Source organism: Vigna unguiculata, chromosome 10, assembly GCF_037176805.1.
Source record: "Vigna unguiculata cultivar grain cowpea cultivar isolate G323 ecotype 2 chromosome 10, ASM3717680v1, whole genome shotgun sequence".
In the NCBI taxonomy this organism is placed as follows: domain Eukaryota; kingdom Viridiplantae; phylum Streptophyta; class Magnoliopsida; order Fabales; family Fabaceae; genus Vigna; species Vigna unguiculata.
Window position 1 is genome coordinate 42,827,310 of NC_140801.1, and position 21,995 is coordinate 42,849,304.

Below are 21,995 nucleotides of genomic sequence, written 5' to 3' on the forward strand. Positions count from 1 at the left end.
ACAATGTTCGCAAGGTCCAACGTCAACATGCTTCAAGTTAGGTATTTTACCTTTTGAGACCATGAGCTTCATTCCTTTCTCACTCATATGCCCAAGCCTCTGATGCCACAAAGAGGAACTGTTGCCAACTTCTGCAACTGATATCATATCCTCATCTGCAATCATGTAAAGAGATCTTCGCTTCTTTCCACGAGCAACAACAAGGTTACCTTTCATTACTTTCCAGTGTCCATGTCCAAAGGTGGTGTAATGACCTTCATCATCCAACTGCCCTATAGATATTAAGTTTCTCTTTAAGGCAAGAATATGTCTGACATTATTCAAAGTCCACACACTTCCATTAGAGGTTCTGATATTGATATCACCTCTTCCTATAATATCAAGAGATTTCCCATCTGCAAGGTAGACCTTCCCAAACTTTCCTGGAACATAGTTAGATAATAGTTCTAAGGAAGGTGTAGTATGAAATGACGTACCTGAGTCCATAATCCATGAGTCAATAGAACTATCTAGACTACATAATAGTGCATCTTCAATTTCATCAGTTGCTACATTTGCTGATTGATCATCATCTTGCCTCTTGTTGTTGTTCTTCCTTGGAGCCCTACATTGATTTGTAAAGTGACCCCTTTTCTGACAATTCCAACAAGTGATATAATTCCGGAATTTTGGTTTTGATTTCTCTGTAGACTTTGATCTGCCCCGGCCTTGATTACGACCTTTCTGGCTACTTCTTCCTCTAGTTTCGGTACTCAATGCTGAACCGGAACTAGAACTGGAAGATTCCCCTGAACTTTTCCTACGAACATCTTCGCTTAAGATCAAGTCACAGATGTTATCAAACTTCAACTTACTATTACTTGCAGAATTACTAACTGTAGTAACAGTTAATTACCAACTTTCCGGAAGAGATGATAATAAAATTAATGCTTTCACCTCATCATCAAATGTTATCTGCACTGATGTCAACTGCGCAATAATTGTATTGAATTCACTAATATGATTAGTAATCGATTTACCTTCACCCATTTTTAGGTTGACAAGCCTGCGAATCAAATACACTTTATTGGCTGCAGATGGCTTCTCATACATATTTGACAATGCCTTCATCAAATCTACGGTTGTGTTCTCGTTCATGATGTTGAACGCAACATTCTTGGCTAATGTAAACCGGATCACACCGAGTGTCTGCCGATCTAACAAATCCCATTTTGCCTGCTCCATGTCGGTTGGCTTCTGCCCTGTTAAGGGTAGATACAACTTCTTCTGATACAGGTAGTCCTCTATCTGCATCTTCCAGAACCCGAAGTCACTGCCATCAAACTTCTCAATCCTCACCTTCCCTTCTTCCAATGCCATTGCTCTTGCTGCTTTGACGAAAGCTCCTGCTGCTTTTGACTAAAGCTCCTGCTGCCTTTGACCAAAGCTCCTGCTGCGGCTTTTGACCAAAGCTCCTGCTGCCTTTGACCAAAGCTCCTGCTGCGACTTTTGACCAAAGCTCCCACTACTTCTCTAAACTGAAATCCCCAAGAAGAAAAAATAGAAACCAAATCTTTTCTGATGTGGAAGATCAGACAATGCTGCAACCACAGACCATACTAAGAAAAATGGCTCTTGATACCAATTGTTAGGAACAAGGCAATAAAGGAAAGAATAAAGGAGAGAAAAATAGACACAGAGAATTTAACGTGGTTCGACGTACAATGTGTATGCCTACGTCCACGACTACACTAGGAAGTATTTGTATTTTTGGTGTGTCTTAAAGCTTTACATAGAGTCTCTTATATAGTAAAATAGAGAACCACATCTCACTATTCTAAGCGATGTGGGATTAAATCAAGCACCATAATTCTAACAGTTTAATATGTTCGTTGTTAAAACAGATAACATATTGTTAATTTAAATTTATTTGTAAATACATTAAATATTACTTTAAATATTTTTTTAAATAAATTAAAATATTATATTAAATATAAATTTTAAATTAATATTAATTATTTTAATGTTATAATAAAATTAATTAATTACAGATTTATTGTTCTCATTTTAAAAATTTACAATTAATATGAAAAAATTAAAATTTATTTATCTATAGTAACACATATAAAAATGTTACAATATCATAATTAACATTATTTATGGTAACATTTTTAATTATATATGGTAACATTTTCAAAAAATATCACTATAGTTATTCTTAAGGTAACATTTACAATAAATGCAACAAAAAAATGTTACTAAATCTAATAAATCCAACCGTGTATATAAGTAGTTTTTGTTTCCTTTTTTTTGTTTTGTTATATTGATTGTTTGTTAATGAACTTTATCTGAGAAGTTTCTTTAAAGCAAAAGAAATAAGAAAAAGAGAGCGAAAACCCAAAATTCATTCTGACAGGACTAACTTGAATAAATTCAAACAAGAGAAATCTTGCAAGTGTAAGTTTGCTCTAAGTCTTTTAGTAAATGATAATAATAGTTTGGTTAAAAACATTTATGTATTTGTTATACCAATTTATCAATGTTAATTATCTTTATTTACAATTGTAAGTATACATAACCTCTCATTTTACTCATTTTTGCAGGAAAAATAGTATAGGGTGGAGTTAAGAATAATCTCAAGACTTCTTTGGTTATGATCATAAAAGTCATTAATAAGGAAGTCAATTATGGAAGGTGGTAGATGGATTTTGTTGGATTTTGTTAAAGTCCGGATGAATTGGTGGTTTTGTCTATTTGTGTTTGAATAGTAATAGTTAACAATGATTAAATGCTTAGGAATATATCATTAAAGATTATTAGTGTTTTTACTCCTTCTATACGTTTGAATTATCATCAAGTTTGAAAAATAAATGTGTGTTTTTGTTTAGTCTGAGATAATTTCTCAAAAACATGGTATATTATTTGTTTTTTTCCTCTTTCTATGCTTTTGAATTATCATTAAGTAACATAATATATTATAATAAAGTGAAATCTTTGATTATTTACGGTAAAAACTAAAAATAACTAGAAAAGGGATACAAATAGTTATATAGATTCAAAAGAATTGATCTGTAAAAATTAAAATCAAATTTTCTTATGACTACAAGAGATCAATTGATAAAAAAAGTGTTGGTGTGATTGTTTATATTAGTGACGTTTTTAGAATGTTATCTTAACAAAAAAAATGTCTCTAAATATTTTTAGTAACAATTCTAAAATGTCTCTTTATTTCAAAAAAAATGTTACTAAAGATTTTTAGTAATATTTTTATAATGTTTCTCATTTATAAAAAAATTATAACTAAAAAGATTTAGTAACATTTTTTAAAATGTTACATCTTTATTAAATAAATGTTATTATAGGTATTTAGTAAATTTTTATAAATATCTCAATTGATAGAAAAGTGTCACTAATATTTATTAGTAACATATAATATATCTTATATGCAACATGTGGTATAATGATACTAAATTATATTAGTAACATTTTTAATAATTGAGTAACATTTTTTAAATGTCACTAAAGAATGAATATGTAGTAGTGAGTATTCTGGCGAGCTCAAAGACATTGTTGATGGTGGTTCTTCCCTTTGCCTTCTTTATCTACAGGATTCATTTTTGATATGTAGTATACATATTTTTTGTTTGAAAGTTCTTCACTAGTATTATCTGTACTTTGTAGATTGTGATTTGTAAGAGATGGTTAAATTATAGAAATTTATTTCATTGCGTGGCAGAGAAATTGTCTTTGAAACTGAATTCAAATATTCCAAGTCACCCACTATATACGGTACGAATGGTGCATTGTATATTATTTCAATAAAGCATACATTTGCTTGCCAAGGTTGGGTGCTTCGTTTGTTTTTGTTTTTCGTTTTGTTTCATGAGTTTTACTTAGTTCCTTTTAGGTTAAATAGGGATACTCAAAACAAAAATAAATAGAAAATTTCAAACAAAGAAAGAAATATAAAACAAAAAAGTAAATTGAGGTGTAAATAATGCAGAAGCAAAGAATCATGGAAGGATCAAAGAAATAGAGCCCCATGAACAAAGAGGTAACTTTAAGTAACCAAAATAGTCAATTGCAATAGATGGGATGTTCGTCTGAGGTGGAGACGATTTTTACTTTACCGGTGGTGGCCTCCTCTGCCGAAGATGGTAAGATATTTTGTTGGAAACCATTTCTCCTTTGTCTGAGAATCACCATTATTTAATGTTTGAATAACACTAGTAAGATTTTTATTGTAAGATCTTTTGAAAAGAAGTTATCTGGCTAATCTAGAAATGATGTTTAACAAGATGATTCTGTTCTGCCGTGAAAGCAACAAGATGCATAACACCAAACACGCTCCTATAACAAGAAAAACCAAAATACTCTTTTATTTATATATATATATATATATATATATATATATATATATATATATATATATATATATATATATATATATATATATATATATATAAGTCGCGCTTAAACATGTGACTAGAGTAACAAAAACAACTCATGTTATTAGTCTCCATCAAGCTAGAAGTAGATGGTAATCATTCTCAGCTTGGAATTTAACTTCTTAAGGGAGGCAAGTAAGAGAGGTTTAGTCAATGGGTAGAAGTTTGAGAAAACTTTTATTCAACTGTTCTCGAACGACTATATATATGTTGTTTCTTCGACTTCCATGAACTGGTGGAATCTCGATAATAAATTGAGAATCCAATGATAGATTTACGTGAATCAGGAGAAGTAGCCCAGTTTGAGTCATTGTAGGCTAAGGGAGTTATTTGTGTTGTTGTGAAGAAGGAAGCCATGGCCAGGAGTCCCTTTGAGGTAGGTAAGATACGATAAGTGTTAGGAACAAGGCAAAGGAAAGAATAAAGGAAAGAAAAATAAACAACACGAAGAATTTAACATGGTTCAGCGTATAATGTGTATGCCTACATCTAGAATGACACTAGAAGTATTTTTATTTTGGTGTATCTATTAAGCTTTACATAGGGTCTCTTATATAGCAAAATAGAGAACCACATCTCACAATCCTAAGCGATGTGAGACTAAATCAAGTACCATAATACTAACAATTCTCCCACTTGGGGTTTTGATTTACATTACCACCTAGTGTAGTACTTTCATCATCAATTTTCTTGAAGGCCAGTTGAGGCAATGCAAAGCCTTAACTTAGTTGTTGTGACAATTTTGGTCAACATATAAGTTGAATTCTCTACACATGGAATCTTCAACAAAAATAAGTGTCCATCATTTATCAAGTTTTTGATAAAATGATACTTCAACTCAATGTGCTTGCATCTGGAATGAAGAATTGGATTTTTAGCAAGACAATAGCACTTTAATTGTCACTAAACAACGAAGAGTCATCTTGCTCTTTTCCTAATTCTTTTAGAAGATTTTTTAACCATATCATCTCCTTTGTTGCTTCTGATATAGCTAAATACTCAGCTTCAGTGATTGAGAGGGGGACTTTTTCTTAAAGTTTGGACTTCCAACTGATAGTTGTACCACCCAACATAAAAATGTAACTTGTTGTGCTCTTTCTACCATCCAATGATGAATGAATTTTTTCTGCGAGATGGATGAATGCTTTTTCACTAATGAATGAATGTTTTCTACAAGATGGATGAACTATTTGAAAAACACAATAAAGGTTGAATCTTTGAAGCTTTCACTTTTTGACGACGATAATAAAGGTACAAAATTTTTAGATTGCGGCAGATCTTTTGCTCTTCTATAAGATATGAATGTTTTTTATGTATTTTTTATTGATGAATGTATATTTCCCGCGAGATGGATGAAATATTTGAAGAACACAATAAATGTTGAATCTTTGAACGTTTCACTTTTTCACGACGACAATAAAGGTACAAAAGTTTCACTAGTACAAAATTCCCATTTTACCTCACCTTATATGCCTCAGTTGGCCAGGAACCGAAGCATATAATGGCGCGGTGACATTTTTGCAATTAGAGCCAAGTTTTAGGCCTCGGTTCTCCAAATACCCGAAGCCAAAGAGGGGTATAGGCCCCGATTCGCTCAAAACCGGTGCCAAAGAGGGGTATAGGCTTCGGTCCAGTAAGACCCGAAGCCAAAAAGTGGCTGGAAGTCAGGGGTATAGGCCTCGGTCCAAGGAGACCCAGTGCCAAAAAAGGGTCAATGGCTTCGGTTCCTCTAACAACCGAAGCCATAGGGTTTATTTAGGGTTCGAAATTCGCGAACCCTTCTTCCTCCTCGTGCCAGCGCCTCTGCAATTCCACTATCTATCTCTCTCGCGCTCTCTCTCGCACGCTCTCTCTCTCTCGCGCTCTCTCTCTCTCTCTCCGCTGCACCCACTGCCACCACACCCTCCGGCCACCGTCGACGAGTCTCCGCCGCCGCACCACCAGCAACAACAACACCTGAACGCGCACATGCACGAGCGTGAGGGGAGTGGGAGATTGGTAGCAGGTGGGACATGCCCCGTCCCACACCCTAGGCCAAAGCATAAGCCTGTCAAACCAACTCCTTCAGGTGGTTCCGATGGCTCAGGCGGTTCTGGAGGTTCAGGTGGCTCTGGTGGTTCCGGTGGATCTGGTGGTTCAGGTGGTTCAGGTTCAGGTTGCATGACCTCCGCAGTCACTAACGCCGGCACCGGCCAACACTGGAGGCCTTGTTGGCGTCACCACAACATCCCCTCGTCGCCCATTCTCTCATTCCAGCAAGAACAAAACGCACACAAGTGCCCATCACCGCTGTACATCACCATGGCTGCCAAAGGAGCCGTCGGCGACGCTGGTCGCCATTTGACGCATCGCCGGCGAGGGCCAAACCACACAAACCAATCATCTTCTCCTTTAACACGCGACCGAATCGCCTTCGTTGAATCTTCGACTCGTCGTCGGCCCCTTCCTTCTCCTGTTTCTTTTTTTTTGTGTTAGATAGCTATTTATCTGTAAAACGTTTTCTCAGCTTGTCAAGTGTTTGGTGTTTGTTCTCAACGTTTGTTTCGACACTGGTTCGAGCCACCAAGGTTTGTTTCTGTCTCAAATGAGTTCAAACATTCACTCTTAGTTTCAGTAATTCGTTCTACTTCTTAAATTTTAGGGCTTTTGTATCTCGTTCTGCTGGCGTGCTTGGCGGAGCCACTGCTGCTTGGGTCCTATTTGAGTTGCTTGAGTATCACTTTCTTACTCTGGTATGCCATATTTTGATATTGTTGCTCGCAATTCTGTTCTTGTGGTGCAATGCCCATACTTTTATTCACAAGTGAGCTATTAAAATATGTATTGCAGATCTCCACCTCGCATTCCAGAAGTTCATGAGTATGCATGGTGAAAATTGGTGGCCATGTGTTCAAAAGCCTGCGAAAATTTGAATTAAAAAAAAATATTTATCACCTATGGCCTCGATCCTAACTGACCCAAGGCAGAAAGCTATGTATATGGCACCAGTTTCAAAACAACCGAGGCATAAAACTGGGTTTATGGCTTCGGGTGATAACCGAGGCCAAAAGGTGTACCTTTTGGCCTCGCCCCAATATGCCTCGGTTCCAGACCCAAGGCAAAATGTGGAAAATAACCAGGGCAGAAAGCCTCTACTGCACTGGTGTTTTAGACTTTGACAAATCTTTTGTTCTTCTCTAAGATCTGAATGGTTTTTGATGTTTTTTTTTTACTAGTGAATGAATGTTTTTTGTGAGATGGATGAAATATTTGAAGAACACAATAAAGGTTGAATCTTTGAAGCTTTAACTCTTTGATGACGACAATAAAGGTACAAAATATTTAGACTATGGCAGATCTTTTGTTATTCTCTAAGATCTGAATGGTTTTTGATTTTTTTTTTACTAATGACTGTATATTTTCTACAAAATGGATGAAATATTTGAAGAACACAAAAAATGTTGAATCTTTGAACCTTTCACTCTTTCACGACGACAATAAAGGTATGAAAGTTTTATACCTTGGTTGATCCTTTGTTCTTCTCTAAGATCTGAATGATTTTTTATGTTTCTTTTCGCTGATGAATGAATGTTGGCTGGGAGACGGATGAATATGAATAAAGGTTGAATCTGAATACTTTTTCATGTTTTTGTTCTGTTATGAATGAATGCTTATGTGATTCACATGAAATATTTGAAGAACACAATCAAGATTGAAGATTTCACTTTTTGAAGACGACAATGATGTACACATTTTTTATGTTTTCAATGTATTCCAGATATGTTTTAATGGTTTTTATTGTTTGATAAATGATGTTTTTATGGACAATGGATGAACTCTTTGATGTTGGATGAAGGAGCAATATTGTGCCCACAACTAATTTTATAGAGGAAGTTAATGAATTTATGTTGTCTTTATTAAGTGGTGAAGAGGTAACTTATTTAAGTTCATATACACCTTGCCAATCTGATGAACAAGAAGAAACTCAATCTAAATGATTTACGTATGAATTTTTAAATGATATCAAATGTTGAGTCAATACCAAATCATAGATTGAAGTTGAAAACATGTGTACCAATTATGCTTTTGAGAAATATGATCAAGCAAAAGGTCTTTGCAATGACATCAAATTGCAAGTTAATCATTTAAGAAAGAATGTCATTTCTGCAACTTTAATTACAGGAAAAAACATTGGTGACAAAATATTTATCCCAAGAATGGATTTAGTTCCTTCTGATTCAGAGTTGCCTTTAAAATTTCAATGAAGACAGTTTCCAATATCACTATGTTTGCAATGACAATCAACAAAAGTCAAGGTCAGTCACTTTCTAGAGTTGGACTTTATCTTGCACATCCAATATTCACACATTGACAGCTATATGTTGTTATTACTAAAGTTAAAACGAAAAGCGGAATGAAAATATTTATACTAAATGAAGATGAAAATGTCATCAACATAACTAAAAACGTTGTTCTCAAAGAAATTTTTGAAACTCTTTAACAAAAAAGAGTTTATAGGTATGTAATTCAATATTTTTTATTTTGATTTTAACTTATTCAATTGTTTAAACATAGATGAACTTACTGAAATTAACTACAATGATGACATCTGCAAATTGTCCTACTCATGGTGATTGTTTTATTCAAATTGCATGTGATTAGGTGGTTCTCTTATTCAGTTTGCACGTTACGAGTGATGAACTACCTTTTCTCTACCACTTAAAATGGTAATTAATGTTTATCATATTTTTGTACATACTCATTTCTTTTTTATTAGGTTCTTAATATTACATAACATGGATGACATTTTCTTTTATGTATCATACACTTCACTCGTTGAAAGCTCACTTGTGCCATTGAAGCTCGTCACAGAGAAAAGGGGAAGAAATTGCTTGCTCACTTGCTCGTCGCCAGTGAAGCTCACTTGCTCAAGGAAATGTGGCAAAAAGAAATGATTCTCTCGCACTTGTGGTAGAAAGGGGGAAAACGAAAACTTTGACTTCGCATAAACACAAAATGGAAGCTCGCTCTAGCACTCATGGCAGAAAGGGAGGAAAAGAACCCTCACTTGGCAGAAATAAAAGGAGGCAACAATGAAATTGGGAAAAAGGGAAAATTGGCAAAAACAAAAGTCACCTGATAACTTAACTTAATAACTTCTTTTTTCTTTTAATTGAGTGACATATGTGTGGACCATCCAACGCCAACAATTGAAATAGTATGCGTCAGCCATCCGAAGCTTTTAATTTTTGAATGATGCGTGGGCCAAGCCGACAAGAAGGTCAAAAATACTTATAAGCACCGATTAATTCATCTTGTCAACTTAATTTCTTTTAATAAATTCTCACAAATTTATGTAGAGTGCGTTGTGTATTGGTTTAGCCAACGCCTTTTATGTCTCTATGACAATTGATGTAATTTTCGGAAGCTAAACGGTAATATTCTTATAGTGATCCAACATTAACAAAAAAATTTATTATAAAAAATTAAAACCAATTTATGTTTTTTATTTTCTTTAAATTAAATAACTTTTTCACGTTTTAAAGTCAACTTAATCAACTTTGTTAACATATAATATTAAAATAAATATTTATTAGTCAATATTGTTCTTTTCAATTCAATTTAAAATATTGATCGTTTATGTTACGTTACATTTAATTATGTCGACTCTAACATTTGAAAACTAATTTTATATTTTCTTTTTGTAGTGACTCTGTCTTGAATATGACTAATGTTGGTACTTAAAGTTTTCAGATATCATATTAATGTGCCTTGAAGATTTCATGATAGATGTAGCAATTCCTTCAACTTGTTCATGCATGGATATTTTATTTTGCCATATTTTAGGGTAACAAACAAACTTGTTTTGTATGATTTGATCTTTGGCTATATTTTACTTGGTGGGATATGCTTGTTTTTTGGTCAGCTTACTTGGATGTGACTTCGTTAGAAATAATTTTATTTGAAATAAGACTGATTTTCCTAACTTTTTTTTTCAGCATATACTTCTGTGTTTTATACATGTCTTTTATTGTTATTGTTGAAAAAAAAAAACTAAATTGAGACTCTGATAATTGTGTTTTTTTATTTATTTTATATTTATTTATAAACTATTTTTAACACGATTGATGAATTAATATTCATCATGTTGAGATTAATTGTTTTATAATAATGTCAACATGTGAAATCTTTTATTAAACATGGACTTAGACAGCTTTAGGTCAAAATATAATATAGTTTCTCAGATACTCAACCATAAGAAACAACGAAATAAATTTTTCACTACTACAAATTTTCATATTACATGGAAATTTTTTTTACAAATTTGTTAAAAAAATTACAAGAAAAAGCTTTTTCCGACTATTTTTTCTAAGAATTTTAATTGACAGGTAATTCCTTCGTGGGTAATTATTTCCTATAAAATTATAAAATTCGCAAGTATTTTTTACAAAATTTGTTGCGAAAAGTGTTTTATACAAAATATTTTGCAAAAAAATTGACAACAATTTCCTGCAAATTTTTTTAGTAGTGTTTGTAAACTTAAATATATAAATAATTTTAACTATTTTACCCAGATTAATGATATTTTTTTTCGTGATAAGAAATTCGAATAAACTCTTTAAAGTATCTTCATTGAAGATAGTATAAGAAGCTTTGTAGTAATAAACTAAAACAGCTAGTTTATTTAATTTCATTTTATATATACACTTACCTAAATTATTAAAACAGTTAGCCCAGCAAAAGTTTAGTTAAAATGAAAAGGTGTAGAAAGGGTTGAGGACAAACAAGTTGCAAAAAATATTTTATTATGATAACCAGTTGCAGATTTTCGGCGTTCATAAGGTTATATTTATATATATATATATATATATATATATATATATATATATATATATATATATATATATATATATATATATATATATATATATATATTCTTACGAAAACGAATATACTTTGTAAAATTTCTTCTACGAGCAAAGCAAATCCAGCAGCACCGATGGCGAGCGGAGCAAATCCTACGACAGTAGTGACAAACTGCGCAGATTCAACAACACCGACAACGGGCGAAGCATATTCCGCAACAGTAGTGACGAGCGAAGTAGATACAGCAGAGTAGAGCACCACCGTCACCGAGCGGAACATCACCGGCGGCGAGCGGTGCAGAACTAATGACGGGCAGACCACTGTTGACGTGAGGACCATGAATGATGAGCAAACCAACATTGTTGAACAAAGCTCTGACCACTTAGAGAAAAGTAAAAATGCAAAGATGAAGATGAAGATATAGTTGCGTTGCTGGGAGAAGGATTTGGGACATAAAAACATTGTTGTAAAAAAGTTGTTTTGCACTGGTGTATCTTTTGAGGTTGATACTTTGTGACCTTTCGTAGGGTTAATGTATTCGATTTTTCTAATTGGTATGATCATAACCACGTATGTGATTGTGAGTGTTCTTTAATAAAAGACTTTTACTTCTTTGAGATGGAGTCACTTGACAATTAATTTTTTTAATATTCATCATATTGTGTTGACCCGATGTGATGGACATTTCTTTTCAAACAACCCTTTAAAATCATCATATTATTTTGATCGAATGCATTCTTAAGTGCTTATTTGATTACTTTTATTCGACGTCATAGTAGTTTATTTTCATGAAACTTGTGATCATCGTATTGCTTTAATCTAATGAGATAGACATTTATTTTCAATCAAGCTATTCGTATCACTTTGATCCAATGTGATCCTCGTTTTTTTTTATTACTGTTATGGCCATTTATTTTCAAAAAATTTTATAGTACCTTGATCTGATGTGGTGATAGTTTATTTTTGGATTAAGCACAACATTAAATTACTTTGACCTGGTTCAATAGTCGTTTATTTTCAAACAATTTGGCCATCAGATTACTTTTATCCGATGTAATAGTAAGAATATATAAAATTGATTAATAGTAATTAGATATGTATACACACATCAATTATGAATTTCTAATGTAGTACTAACATAATTAATTATGTTAAATTATAATCGGTTATGCATCTAAATATACTGTGCGAAAAGTCAAAGATCAAAGTTTTATTTAAACATTTTCTTCTTTTTATATTTTTCAATCATTTAGTTTTGAACTTTCTTCTACTTTACACAAGTATTTGAATAGTAATTTACATTTCCAAACACATTGTTATGTTTTGGTGAGTTGCTCAGCGATGTATAAATACTAGTAGGCATCAAACTTTTCACAAGATATCTATCATACCCATTTCCTCTAAATCGTGGCTAAAGCAAGAGATAGTGTTAATTGAAAAAGTATCCAAATACTTAGCATCACAAAAGGCCTTTCCTAAGCCATGGAACATTCACCTTATCTTTTCTTGTCAAATCATCAAAGCCTTTGGTTGTTTGTAATCATTGTGCTAAAAGCCCTAATACCTAGCTTCATTCAGAAATGGTCCAAGAAACAAAAACTAAAACTTCCTCCAGGTCCCAAACCATGGCCTATGGTGGGCAACCTTCCTGAGATGCTTTCCAACAAACCTGTTCATCGATGGATACACAATCTCATGAAACAAATGAACACTGAGATTGCATGCATCCGTCTTGGAAATACCTATGTTATTCCAGTCACATGTCCCACCATTGCCAGACAATTTTTGAGTGAACATGATGCAACTTTTGCATCAAGATCACTAACCACTTGCACTGATCTCGTTACTAGCGGATATTTAACCACCGCTTTGGTGCCATTTGGGGACCAATGGAAGAAGATGAAGAAAATCTTAACCACTGCTTTGCTTTCCTCACAAAAGCACCTATGGCTCCATGACAGAAGGACCGAAGAAGCTGACAACCTTATGTTTTACGTCTATAACAAAAGCAAAAGTGTGAACAATGGTGTTGCTGGCCTTGTCAACATCAGAAGTGTTGCAAGGCATTATTGTGGCAACGTTATCAGGAAAATTGTTTTCAATACAAGGTATTTTGGAGAAGGTAGGAAGGATGGAGGGCCTAGTTTTGAGGAGAAAGAACATGTTGATTCCATCTTTGTTTTGCTTAAGTATGTCTATGCCTTTTCTATTTCTGATTATATCCCATGCTTGAGGAAACTTGACTTGGATGGGCACCAGAAGAAGGTGAAAGAAGCTTTGAAAGTGATAAAGAAATATCATGATCCTATCGTTGAGGGAAGAGTTAAACAATGGAATGATTTACCAAAGATTGATGAACAAGACTGGCTTGATATTTTGATCTCCTTGAAAGATGCCAACAATAACCCATTATTGACGTTGGAAGAAATTAATGCACAAATTGTGGTAATATTTCCCTTCTCTCTTTGTGTTTTCACCAACAATGAATTTTGGAAAACACCTAATCATATGCATTATCGTAATTCACTATTCTTCTTGATCGTATTATTATATATAGATGACAAACATGAGTATAAATAAGAAAAAATATAAAATTTTCACAGATTAAAACCAATTTATACATATAGGGAAAAGTCAATTTTTTTATTTATTTTTAAATGACTTATTGAGAAAATCCTTTAAAGATATCGTCTCCATCAGAGATAGGTTAGCACATTCACACTATATAAATTAACTTGCAACTTGTCGTTTCAAAAAAAAAAAAATATTTCTTTGAAATTAACATGTCCTTGTCTCCCCCAATTAAAATATTGACACATGGTTAGAATATCACTTTCTGTTTGTTATTCTCTCATGTAACAATTTTTATTTGTAAAGACACCAGGAAAAAGCCAAATCAATGGTAGTTCTATATTCCATTGCATGTTCCAAATATAAAATTGGAATTCCATATTCAATCTCCTTGCAGGAAATAATGATTGCAACAGTGGACAATCCACCAAATGCTTTCGAATGGGCACTAGCTGAAATGATAAACCAACCAAATTTGCTCCAACGAGCCATTGAAGAATTGGACAGTGTGGTGGGGAAAGAGAGGTTGGTTCAAGAATTTGATATACCAAAGCTTAACTTTGTAAAGGCCTGTGCAAGAGAAGCTTTTCGCCTTCATCCCGTGGCACCTTTTAATGTTCCTCATATCTCAATGAGTGATACAACTGTGGGAAATTACTTCATCCCAGAAGGTAGCCATGTAATTCTAAGTAGAAAAGGACTTGGGACAAACTCAAAAGTGTGGAATGAACCCCTCGAGTTTAAACCAGAACGTCACCTTAAGAGTGATAGTGGGTCTAATGTAACTTTGACAGAGCCAAATTTGAGGTTCATATCATTTACCACAGGAAAGCGTGGTTGCCCTGGAGTAATGCTTGGGACGACAATGACCGTGATGTTATTTGCTAGGTTGCTCCATGGCTTCACTTGGACTGCACCACCCAATGTTTCAAAAATAAACCTAGCCGAGTCCGATGATGATATAAATCTTGCAGAGGCACTTATGGCCGTTGCTAAGCCGAGATTAGCATCACACTTATATCACCTTTAATTTAGCAGAAAAATTTACCGAAGCAATAAATATTGTTCCCAAAGCAAAGTGTTAAAAATATGATACGTAATGTGTTACGAAAAAGGATATATAAATGTTTTGTCGCTGGTAGGGTTTAGGATGATGATGTAATACAATAAAAGTAGATTGGAACTTTTCTTTTGTCTATTTGTTACGTAATACATGTTGCATGCAGTTTCTTACTTTGTTACGTAATACATGTCGCTCACTTTTTTTCCCAACACGCCGTGAGTCGAATGATCGTGAGGATGCCCTAATGTATCTTCCCCACAGGCCTTCCTATTTTCGCTTGGAGATTTCTTCTTACACCCGTAAAATTTTTCCTATATGTCCTAAAATTTTTCAAAACCTAAAATACTCTTTGATTATTTGAGAAAAGTTATGCAGAACATATCTCCAAATTTACTTCGGATCGTTGACTTTCGGAGAAGAATATGTTCACATCCGATGAAGAGTTTAAATTTTCGGATATCAAAAAGAATATATATTGGAAGTCAACGTCCATATATATATATATATATATATATATATATATATATATATATATATATATATATATATATATATATATATATATATATATATATATATATATTTCGTTTTCACTTTTCTTGCATTTTAAGTTTTGTTTATTTTTAATTCTTTTATTTTTTAACACACTATATTAAATTTAAATTAAAAAATGGAAAATAAATATAAGAAAACATAAAAAAAGCTAAAGAAAAAATAATTAAAATTAAAAGAATAAATTTTATTTTAAAAAAAGATAAAATTAAAAAAATAAAAAATATATTAATTATATAAATATATTAATTACAACGATACTTAAGAATAAATAAAATTATAAAACAATTTAAGTTAAAAATAAAAAATATATAAAACAAAAAATAATTAAAATTTAAAATTTTAAACTTTAAGTAAAATTAAAAAAAATTGAAAAAAAATTTAACTTTTCTAAATTTTAAATGTTTTTTGGTTCATTACTTGTTGATTTATTTATTTTTTATTTTTTCATATTTATTAATATATATTTAAAAATTAAATTTAATTGAAATTTTAACTTCTTTCAAATTTTAATTATTTTTCTTTAATTTTTTTTTATATTATTAATTATTTATTTATTAAGATATAAATATAATAAAATATTACTATTTTTTAGCACATATTTTAAAATAAAATAAAATATTAATAAATATGTATATATATATATATATATATATATATAATATATAAATTTATATATTTAATTTAATTTTTATATAATATAAAAAAATAAAACTATATTAAAATTAAAAACAATTAAATTTAATTTAAAAAAAATAAAAACGAAAATAGTATATATATATATATATATATATATATATATATATATATATATATATATATATATGGTTTTTACAAAGTATTGACATATTCACAAAAATAATGGTTAGAACTATCAAATACTTAAATTAAATCCCCGACAACGACGTCAAAAATTTAATGATGGTTTCTTAACAACTATTTCCCAACAAGTGCATTGGTGCATAGTAGTATCAACAAGTGTCGTATTCACAAGGATTTAGCGACCGTATTGGTAGTTTGATGTTTGGGTTTTTGATTTTTGATAAAGAGTGTGTGTAAAAGTAGATAGTAATAATTAAATTGAGCAGAGTAGGTGCTATTAATTGATTTCATCTCATCCTCTTCTACTATACTATTACAATCTTGTTAACTTATTGTGCAAATCATTCAGTGTCTTTGGAGTACTTTTTCTATGTAGATCAAGGTTCATCCCTTATACACTAGAACCTAAGAACTTCAAACCTAGTGTGACTCCTCAACTCTTGGTAGGATGAATCCTTGCTTTAATGTGCAAGACTCTCTCCTCCAGCATCCCCTCTGGCTACTTAAATAAGCACTAGTACAGGTATGATGATAGATTTGACCTTAGTTTAAGATCAGTCTTTCAACTCAATCCAAACCAGTGAAATAGGAGGAGTCATAAATTCATCCACACAAGTTGAGACCAGTCTTCCAACTCAAATCAAACCCGTGAAAGAAGATGAGTGATTAAGTCATCATTAACCATAAATCAAACCACAAACAATTGAATGAAAGCTAAGATAAATACCCAAGAAGTAGAAGTATATAAATTCATAATTGATTACATCAAACCTGGGCACGAGGGAGTTCAGCTACTCATAAAATATTACAATGCAATTCCAGCAACATCTACACATAAGATTTACATCAAAAGCACCTCCCTCATGGCTCACTGACTATATTCTATACTATTGCTACGATTTTTAACCTCCACTCAATGCCTGTAATGACAACCCAAGGTCTTTATTTATAAAAATTTTTGGGTGGTGCTCAGCCCAACTTTTAGTGCTCAGCCACAGGGTTACTTCACAAGTGGGTTTCTTTTTCAACTCAGCCACTTGTCCTAGTGCTTAGCACGTGACCTTTCCTTCTTTGAATGGTTTTCTTGGCTACTCAGTCTCATGGATTTGGGCTCTAGGTTTCCTTGCAAAAATAGAGTTTCCTCACGAGGCTCAACTCCATTTATTTTGCTCAGCTTGTCCTATTTTTTCTACTTCCATGCCTCAACTCTAGTACGGTGGCTTAGCTGCATTCTTGACTTTTTCTTTTATATTCACTGCAAAACATAAAAATATCATTATAGTTCATAAAACTCCAATTCTAAATACCTAATTCTATATCTTAAGTTAAGGAGATTTTTTTTGTACACAAATAACACCATTTGATACATGATAAGTGTCAATTTCAAATGGAAATTTTACTTATTCTTGACACTTATCAATGAGCATTCTAGAGGCTGAAGGTATTCAACATCATTCTTTTTCTAGTGTTCAGAACGTATAGGAGTAACTAATTCCCTATTCATAGGGGTTGAATGTAATGTATCTTAACTCTTTGTGATTTCTTCTATTCAATATATTTATTTCCATACTCTTTTGTTTTATTCTTGATCTTAACTGTATGATAATTATTTATGGCATACTTGTGGGTATCTAATCATTATACACGATATTAGAACCTAGACTAGAATAGACAACTACTTCATTGTGCATCTAGACATAAAGTACATAATTGGTCATTGTTAACATCCAAACTTAAGGCTTAATGCAAACTTTTAATAAGGAAAAGGTCTAAGACATTAGAGTTCTTATTAAAGTTTAGACTCTTCACTAAGACATTAGGGTTTGTTACATAGTAGTGTGAGTGCTAGAGTCAGGAATTAGAAATATATTGTTAGTATTTTCATATTGATTTGATGCATGAAATTTAACCCAAGTGAAGCCTTTACCATATATTTTAATTTCATAAATTTTATTTGTTTTTTGTAATTTTGAATTATTTTATAAAAAAAATTAATACTTTTCATTATTTCAAAGTTCTTGGCTCTAATTAGTAAACAATCATATATAGTTATTCTACACAACGTGAATCTTTGTGGGAAAATAATATCTTTACTTATCTACTTTATTATTTGTGCAATTTGTTACATTTATCAATCTCGCAACACTAAGACATTAAGGCTTATTAAAGAAGGTGTGAATGTCAGAGCATAAATTAGAAGTATATTGTTTTGTATTTTTGCTTTGAATTGGATCGTGAAACCCAACTCTGACGAAATCTTTACCAGATAGTTCATTAAATCAATTTAGTTGTTGTCTACAATTTTATAATTATTTTATAATTAAAAACCAATAATTTTTATTACTTCAAAGTTTTTCGCTTAAATCAGTAAAGAATCACAATTTTTTTAAACAACGTGAGTCTTTGTAGAAAAATGACATCTAGACTTGTTCACTTTATTTCTTATATAATTTGGTATACTTGTCAATGTCATAACATCATGTACCTTTAAAATACAAAAACATAAAAATAAAGTTCATTGGTTCGTTAAACCGCTCCAATCTCATTTCCCTGTCCTTTATTAGATTGAGCAATATAACTAGAGGCATAAATTAAGTTGTTGTTAATGGAGGAAAAAAAAGGACATTATCAAGCTACAAACCACCATCTAAAATCGCATTGCCCTTCTTTGTAGTGATGACCTCATTTTCATTCGACAGACAATCTTATTGGTATGTTTGTATTTTTTTATATATTTATCAAACAATATAAATTATCACATGGTGTGAGAACCATTTTAATAGTCTAATGAATGGCATTTTATCTTCAAGACGATACTTAATTTTGGAAACATTTAATATGTCAAGAAGTTGTTGTCATTGTATTGGTGCGATCAATGGTGGAGGATCATTGGGACATGCAGGTTGCATGGAGGACCTAGTTTTGAGAAAGTAGAACATGTTGATTCCATCCTCATTTTTCTTAGGTATATTTATGCTTTTTCTATTTCTAATTTTATCCCATGCTTCAGGAGACTTGACTTGGATGGACACTAGAAGAAGGTGAAGGAAGCTTTGAAAGTGATAAAGAAATATCATGATCCCATCGTTGAAGAAAGAGTTAAACAATGGAGTGATGCCCTAAAGATTGAAGAACAAGACTAGCTTGAAATTTTGATCTCCTTGAAAGATGCCAACAATATTGACATTGGAAGAAATTAATGCACAGATTGTGGTAATATTAATATTTATGCATTATCATCTTTGTCTTCTGCACTGTAGAAGAAATATTTCTCTTCTCATGAACAATGATTCTTGGAAACCCTAATGCTATGCGTTATCATATTTCAATTCTCTGTAGTTATGTATTACGAATTAAAAATACTTCTCATGAACAATGATTCTTGGAAACCCTAATGCTATGCGTTATCATATTTCAATTCTCTGTAGTTATGTATTACGAATTAAAAATAGGAGTAATAAGAAAAAATATTATGAATTAATGAATTAATGATTGTCCATTCACTACAAAAAAACATGTAAATACCGACGTTTATTTTTGTAATTTATGTCATTTTTAGCTGTCGTTATTTACTTGAGTGACGGTTTCCTGAAATGTCGTAATTCTTGTCGTCACAAAGTATAATATGGCGGTTATAGATGAACTGCCGCAACAACCGTCATTTTATATAACTTATAAAGTGACGGTTTAAAGAGGCAAAAAGCATCATTTAAAACTGACGAATATTTTTACTGGATGGCAAATATAATGTGAAAAACGACGTTTTAAACTGACACTATTATCATTATATTATGACATTTTAAAATGTCACCAGTTTAATTAATTACAATTAATTTTGAGATTAATTACATCATTATCAAATGTATCAAGTGACGTAATTTTAATATTTAATTATTTATTCTTTTTTAATATTTCTTATACTTTCATAATTCGATAAAATTATTTTTTCATGATAATTTAAAATATATAAAAAATTATAGCTCTATCAAATAGAAATTGATAAACTAAATTGATTCATTGTCAATATAACATAACTACGCCAAAGTACCAATTCAAGCATTTGAGAAAAAAAAAAAGACAACACTGAGAGTACCAAAATATTCAAGCATCTGAAAAAAAAGAAGACAACATTAAAAGTCCTAATCCTAATCCTAAAATACTTTTCTTTCACCACTAGCTTCGATTATATTATTTGAAGATGATACGTCACTCCCAACATATAGTACCTACAATGATTAAAGAATAAGAATATCAGTTTATGAATTAGATAACAATACAATAAATTTAAGTAATATTGTTTTCTACGTTATATCTTATTAGCAGAGAGATGTACCAAACCAATAACCATTACAACAAGATGTTTCGAGACTTCTTCTCTAAAAGCAATAGAGATAAGCAACTTTGCATTTGATTCTTAACCGTTACAGGCCCACTTTCTATACAACCTAAGCCTGCAAAGAAACAAAATGTAAAATAAAGATTAAACATGAAAAAACCAAGGAAGTATTAAAATAAAGGTTGCATGAACTAAGAAACCAAGATCAAAATATGTAAAACAAGAAACCAAGTTACATCTAAATCTAATGGATTTTGAATCTAATGGCCCAAAGCAGCAACAATTTGTTCAGAAAATCTAATGGATTTTGAATCCTATGTAACAAGCATTCTTAGGAGATAGCCACTATCACCGAAAGAAGACTTTTTTTTCGGCTGTGGTACAAAATCAGTATTTGAATAAAAGTTTATAAATGAGCTTGGGAAGCACCAGAAAAGTAGACAGAAAAAATCTCACACAAGAAAACTTAAATAAAATGTGTCAACTTATTATCTGATCAATTATTAATTTTTCTATCATATGTAGAACAAGAGAATTGCCACCCATCTGTGTAATGTTTGATCAAAAAATTGTTGTCATTGACTTTAAAGTTTGGCAAAGTGGCAAACTCATTTTCCTAAACTCTCCATCACACTCACCTATCTATCTACTTTCCCTTCAATTTTCTTTCCTTTATAGAGGATTCATCACACTTTCAGCACTTGCATTTCATCATTTCCTTCATCGTTCAAAGTCATAGATTCAATTTCGCCCACATCACACTCTTCATATTCAATTTCTTTACCTTTATTCATTACACCAACCAAAACCTCCAAAACACACAACACGCACAGAGCAAAGGGGCACCCATATAGAACACACAGCTTGAACCTTCACCATCCACACCCATCACAAAACCACACGAGAATCACAAAGACGTCATCATCTTCATCTTCAAACAAATATATAAGGATCACAAACAAATTCAATTTATCCAAAAACCAATTGACATCAAAACATAGCACAACAAACAAATATCGCCTTTCCAAAAAAAAATATTGTCATTCCACGAAATCATAACATCTCTGTAACATCAATAAAGTCGCTCATAACAATATATGACCAGAAAATAGCATAATTTTTGGAAAGGAAAGAAATCAATAATTCAATAGGGGGAGTTTCTCCATAAAGTCGTTAACTTTGACAATTCCCATAAGAGACGAGGAAGGAAACATGATTTAATTGAACATAGGAAGAGAAGAACCTAGGAATTTTGTTGTGAGACAATTAGACTTGAAGGAAAATGAGGTACCTGAACATGAAGAGAAGAAGCGATGTTAGTGTTGTCACTAGAATTGAAGAAGAAGCAAGGGGTGCCATGTTCGGGTTCAACGATGAA

At 31.9% G+C, this 21,995-nt stretch overlaps 1 protein-coding gene across 1 annotated transcript; it reads left to right on the forward strand.

Moving 5' to 3' along the window:
- Positions 1-12,669: 12,669 nt before the first annotated feature.
- LOC114167296 (isoleucine N-monooxygenase 1-like) lies at positions 12,670-15,062 on the forward strand. Its single transcript, XM_028052347.2, has 2 exons — positions 12,670-13,718; positions 14,242-15,062. Exons 1-2 carry the CDS (start codon positions 12,756-12,758, stop codon positions 14,872-14,874), a joined length of 1,596 nt encoding a protein of 531 aa, XP_027908148.2. The 5' UTR covers positions 12,670-12,755; the 3' UTR covers positions 14,875-15,062.
- The last annotated feature ends 6,933 nt before the right edge of the window (positions 15,063-21,995 follow it).

Coding starts and splice junctions, on each gene's coding strand:
- LOC114167296 (XM_028052347.2), top strand. CDS start 12,756: ATGGAACATTCACCTTATCTTTTCTTGTCAAATCATCAAAGCCTTTGG. Junction 13,719..14,241: donor AAATTAATGCACAAATTGTG/GTAATATTTCCC, acceptor ATCTCCTTGCAG/GAAATAATGATTGCAACAGT.